The 6301-nt window shown below is 34.4% G+C and overlaps 1 protein-coding gene across 1 annotated transcript; it reads left to right on the forward strand.

The window, feature by feature from the left end:
* The first annotated feature begins 766 nt into the window (after window positions 1-766).
* Window positions 767-5335, forward strand: LOC121730975 (facilitated trehalose transporter Tret1-like). Its single transcript, XM_042120235.1, has 6 exons — window positions 767-1183; window positions 1999-2128; window positions 2937-3063; window positions 3425-3588; window positions 4495-4633; window positions 4934-5335. Exons 2-6 carry the CDS (start codon window positions 2009-2011, stop codon window positions 5128-5130), a joined length of 747 nt encoding a protein of 248 aa, XP_041976169.1. The 5' UTR covers window positions 767-1183; window positions 1999-2008; the 3' UTR covers window positions 5131-5335.
* The last annotated feature ends 966 nt before the right edge of the window (window positions 5336-6301 follow it).

Below are 6301 nucleotides of genomic sequence, written 5' to 3' on the forward strand. Positions count from 1 at the left end.
AGGTATATATTCATCAATATAGGATATTGTAATATCGACTCTGCTGCACCAGTTTCAAAACTTTACCTTGGGACTAAAACGCCTGAAATATCAATAGTCATTGTAGACAATCTAGTTATATCATCATCTAGGCAACAGACTAGTATTTTTGTTTTACAGGATATCACTTTGAAATATCAGAAGACGGAAATTCAGTGAGTGGACTTTCCAAGAGCAAACTTCTGCATATGCTGGGTAAATACCAGGAAATCATCTTAGAAAACCTGCCTCGGAACAAGAAAGATATTTCGTTCAACGCGGAATTTGTTAACAACAAGTATACGAGACCGTTTATATATCCACCGGTCAATGCTGGCAGTATGAAGATACATTGCTAAATGCTTGCTGTTTAAATAAAAAATACCACTGAGATATTATGATTAAATTATTTTAATGCTTTTAATCGATTTTTAATCAAGTGACTGACATATTCGGACGGGTTATGCTAATCCATAAAGTTAATATACCTAGCGGAAGGTATATTCGCTAGGTATATTAACTTTATGTGCCAATCCCAGCCGAAAAATCACAATTAACATTCACTTATATAAACCGACTAAATAACGTAGGCCCGCCATCAATTAATTTCTGGTGGCACGTAGACATTTAATACAATCCTCAAACCTGGGATTTTGTACGTGTCTACTAATGTTTATTTTCAATTGGGGCGCCAAAAAGATGTCCCGCTGTGGTGGTTGTAGTAGTATTTTTTGTAATATATTTTTTAACCTGTAATACACTTTTATGAGCGCCCATTAGCTCCACAGAAGCTCTATTACGACCTGTATGCAAAAACAGCTGTTATTTGACGTTGACAGAACTGTTGACTTGGAGCCTGCGCTCTAATGCTGCTAAAAGATTCCATTTACGCATGTCCATCGGCGTACCCTGGTAAGTTTTGCAAAATTCTGATTTGTGATTGGCTAAAAACATCCCTGTAACCATTTAGCCAATAGAATCACTTCGCCTCGTTCGACTATTGAGGAGATAGTAACTTGCATTGTCGATTTAGCTAGCTCTTCAGTCTCTACTCTTTTGACTCTAGCATAGTGGGCCAGTCGATAGTCGATAAAATGTATGGCCCATCCAGGGCAATATATTGTCAGTTACCTGCCGGGTTTGAATAGCAACAGTGCTCTGTCAGGTTAGTTGTTGCTCTTTGTTTTTCTGTAGGATTTTATATGTTAATTGAGTAATTATTATTATGTGGTTAAATTGGACTGGATTTTAGATTTCTTTGTTAAAATTATATTTATAGCTAAGCTGATTAATGAAACTAGTGTTTATTGAATGGTATTTCAGTTATTGATTGTATAAAACTGCAGTTTTGTTTTTGCAATTTATTAGATTTTGTGATACGCTAAGCGAATATTAACTGTTGCTTTTATTTACTTTATTGATGAGTTTTGATTAAATATTTTCTTGCAGAATATGTTATTCTAGTTGAGAAATTATAGAAATAAAATAATATCTAGTTTATTATAAAATGTTTCATTCCATTCATAAAATTATTTAGTAATAAGAATAATTATCATAAGATAGAAAGAAAAATTGAAGACAAGTACTAGATAGTTTGTGTGAGTTATGCTTCGTGTTCTATTTGGTAACTGCAATTATTTGCACAGTATTTAGACAATTTTCTAAACATGTCTTGAGTGGTGATGTTGCACAATGACGATAAGTGTTGAATAGCTTGAAAGTTGATAATATTTTGTAGACGACATTGAAAAAGTATCTTTAGTAAAATGACAAGGAAGCAATACCAAGCTGTATATATACATGGGACCCTGGGCTACCGGGTACTGCTAGTCAAGTAGCAGGGGCTAAAAGTGTGTAGAAACCAATCGTTTCTTATGGGGGTCTGCCAAAAAGGTTCTGATGGTATACCTCTGAAGGTAACCCTATCATCAACCTCTTGTCAGGGTTACCTGCAGAAAAAGGGTTGTTTTTTAATTTCAGTGAGTGTCAAATGGAGTGGATGAGCGAGCAGCGCGCCAGGAGACCTTTCGGCATCGTTGGCACCTACTTCCTCATCACACAGCTCTCCGGAGTAGCCATACTCGTCATTTGGGCCTTTGAGATATTGCAGGTAAAGCAATTGTACTATCAGAGAAGTTAATTCCTAGGCAGATGGTGGATCTACGTAGTTTGGTCGCGTTATGTCAAACCATAAACTATACCTAGCGGAATAGAAATACAAAGGCCTGAGCAAGCGAGATGTCGCTATCAGTAACACTGCATGATAAAAAGAGACGTGAGACATATGACAGCAGAACCAATTTTTTTCATCTGTTTGACGTCCAGTCGGCACTTATCGGCACGTTGACAATTTCTCTTAGAAAGATGCTTGAGTAAGTGTATACGTAAACAAATTTTCACACACAGACGTAAATCAATTTTGGTTTCGTTTGACAGCTCGAGATTGTTGCTCTATTCCGCTAGGTATTTTAACTTTATGTGTCAAACCCAGCCGCTGATGGAAAGCAACTTCCGTCGCCCATGGACACTCGCAACATTAGAAGAGCTGCAGGTGAGGGTAGGGATGGGAAGGGAAGGAAATAGGGGAGGGTAGGGAAGGGAATAGGGTAGGGGATTGAACCTCCGGTAAACTCACTCACTCAGCGAAACACAGCGCAAGCGCTGTTTCAGGCCGGTTTTCTGTACCTGGTATTTCTCCGGTCGAGCCGACCCATTCGTGCCGAAGCATGTCTCTCCCACGTCTAAATTTAATATTATATTAATATAATATTATCATCAATTAATATTTATCTTGTTCAATGTCCATTGATGAGTATTCTTATAAAATTATGACTAGACGTGAAACAATTTTATTATGCCATCATCTTAGCAGTAACTTAAGTTAGTAGAACTTTAATATTTGTTTATTTTTGTTACAGAGATCCAAGTCATCCGTGGACCCTCAGGTCGGCAATATTATCTTTGGGACTAAAAAGGTTGTGTCTGGTTTCTTTACTTCCTCTTTGGATTTCAAAAATGGAACAACACCGCTGGCCTTAATTTCAGGTGATTAATTAACATTCTCGATTTTTATCAATAAAAAAACAAAAATTGTTTTCTTTGTGTATAAATATGAAACAAATGTTTTCTGAAAATCCTAAATGCCTACCACATTTGTTCCTCTTACCTAGAGAGAACTTTGCTTATATTTTTTCATTCTGCTAGTTATTATTTTAATAAACATTTTATTGTTAACGGCTTCAATTCTTTGTAAGTAGTTTTATCAGTAATTATACATACTTACTGTAGATAATAGATTATGTAATAGGTTATTTCAGTGCTATCAAATATATATAACATTTTTGGATTTAATAATAAATGTATCGTATTATTATTATTATACAGTGATATTTTTATGTATTTTCAGGTCTTGGTGTTGGCCTCTTCTGCCTCGTTGTCGGTATCTATGTAAACTGTGACAAGAATCACTATGTGCTGCCTCAAATCTGTTATGTGATCTACGTGATCTTCGCTACCATCGGCCACTATACTCTACCGCTTCTCATTATATTGGAACTATATCCGTCACAAGTAAGTTGGCCAATTTGTAATCCATAGCTGTGTTTTAGTAGCTTCAGTAACATTTTTTCCACTACAGCTATTCCAATGTTTTTTTTTTTTTTTTTTTATAAAATTGTGGCCGTCTATGGACTGTTCGTCCATATCCTTTTTTTGTTATTTTATTATTTAGATTTTTCGCACCAAGGATAATTGAAATAATATTATGAATTCTATTCCAAAGTTGGTTGGGTACCTTATAAAGTCATGAGTACCTATATTAAAAGCTTCTTGTATGGACGTATTCATGTTGGATCCTTCCCAAGTAGTTTCATAACAATAGAATCAATCATAATGCCTTACCTATTATATTAATACAGCCTTGATGAATTAAGGGTATTAAAATTCGTAATGTGCTGAATTTAAGCGATTTCTAAATAATCGGCCAAGTGCATGTCTGGCTCGCGCACGAAGGGTTCCGTACTGATATAGAGCAAACATAGGTCAAAAATCATGTTTCTTGTATGGGAGCCCCCTTACATTTTTATTTTATTTTATTATTATTATTAATTATTAAAGTAGACATATATTTAAGACCTTTTTGGAAATATCAAGTGCCTATCTGCTGCAATTATTGATATAGAGCAAAAAATGGCAAAAAAATCACGTTTGTTGTATGGGAGCCCTTAAATATTTATTTTATTTTGTTTTTAGTATTTGTTGTTATAGCGGCAACAGAAATACATAATCTGTGAAAATTTCATCTCTCTAGCTATTACCGTTCTCGAGTTACAGCCTGGAGACAGACAGACGGACAGACAGACATCGAAGTCTTAGTAATAGGGTCCCGTTTTTACACTTTGGGTACGGAACCCTAAAAAGAAGGAGGTTCTAGAGGCTGTACATATTTTTATTAAGTATTTTTACTTTTGATGTTAGATTCGCGGCATCGTGGCTGAGATATCCCTGTCCAACGCTTGCTTCTTGATATTCGCGGCCAACGTGTGCTACCCCCAACTGCGTGATCTGCTGGGGTTCGACAACTCGCTAACCTCTTTTGGAGTGTGCACTCTACTAGGTAAATATTATTTCTTCTAACGAATCTGTTACAGAGAAGAATAATTTTATGGTGGCGCCATGAAAAAACTATGTTAGTCAACTATTAGAGAATGCTAATGTCATGTCATATAAAGAACTGAAAGTGTTGGCGGAGGACAGGTAGAATTAGCTGCAGCTCCACCGACAACTGAGGGTTTGCCCATAAAAAGGGAGACGAAGAAGCGCCTTTGCAGATGAGCAATACTCGTAGTCTTTGTCTCATTTTAGTTAGAAAGCTTGTTTTACTTCCAACCAATCTTCATTTTTTTTACTTTTAAAGGTTGCCTCTACCTCTACTTCTGTCTCACCGAAACAAAGGGTCTGACTCTGCACCAAATCGAGGGCTACTTCAACGAAATCCGCCCAAAACTGACGTCACAGAAGAAGAAAATTATGCAGAACTTCAACAGAAACATGGCCTATGGACCATCGGCTAGGAACATGAATTGCTATGTATTGCGATCGAAAATTAATTAGGTTCACTAAAAATACTGTCCACTTCAATGTTAAAATGGTTCTTATAGTAGATTTACTTGTTTCTGAAAACTTTTTAAAAGTTGTTATATAACTAAATAACATATTCGATCCCTCCTATCTTAGACTGAAAGATAGTTTTATTCATTTTTATATGATATTATTATGCATTATGCACTTTTTAAATAGCTACATTGTGTTATAAAATTGTTTGGCCTAATGCTGCTCCATGCATTAAGGAGATATATAGGTACACATATTATCTATATATTACACTGTATTGTTTTATAATATGATTGTAATTTAATTTTATAATATCATCTTATTATTGTAGTATTATTTATATTTAGAATTATATTATCGTTGTTACTTTTTGGATTTTTATCAACTGTTATTACTTGCTAGTTAGTTCTTTTTAAATTTTATTTTAAGGTTTAATGATGCATTTATTTATTTTGAAATGTTCTTAGATACTGATTGCATATTTTCTAGGTATTACAATAATTATCTAGATTTTTCAAACCAATTTAATGCTCTGGTTAAAGAATATAGTTAAGATATAATCAACAGTACTTATTGTAGCTAACTGGGACTCAGCTTTCAAATTGGTGTTATTAAGTATTGCACGGACATAGTTCTTCCCTTAAGATAGGCTACATTTGATAAGCTATATTACACCAGTGTACTAACTACTAAGTATCTACTTTGTCTTTATATGGAAATGTACGAAACATTATACTACCTTTTCTAAAAAGACTATTAATTGTTAGCCTTTCTAAACTTTTTAAACTACTGTAGGTATAATATTCTAAATAATATTAATGTTACCAATTTTCAACTTAGTGTGCGTTTCTGAAAGCATTTTGTAACTTTTCTAAGGTCGTGTGTTTATCAGGAATATTGCTATCTAAAAATGTGAAGGCGCTCTTTATATTTTGTTTTTAGAAATCTTTTGGCACTGCTATATTTTTAAATGTTAACATTTTTATTCTGTTATAATATAGTAGATATTTATGCTTGGGGATTGAGAATCAGTTGGTAGCCGAGGAAGATGTGATCAAACAAAAGCAAAGAGTGACAATAATGAAATATTCGAAAGATGATAAAGTTGTTACATCTTTAAGCACTAGTTTTTGTAGGCTAGGAATTGAACACAGAGGTAAATTGGATGCTT

The sequence above is a fragment of the Aricia agestis genome, chromosome 10 (assembly GCF_905147365.1).
Source record: "Aricia agestis chromosome 10, ilAriAges1.1, whole genome shotgun sequence".
Classification (NCBI taxonomy): Eukaryota; Metazoa; Arthropoda; class Insecta; order Lepidoptera; family Lycaenidae; genus Aricia; species Aricia agestis.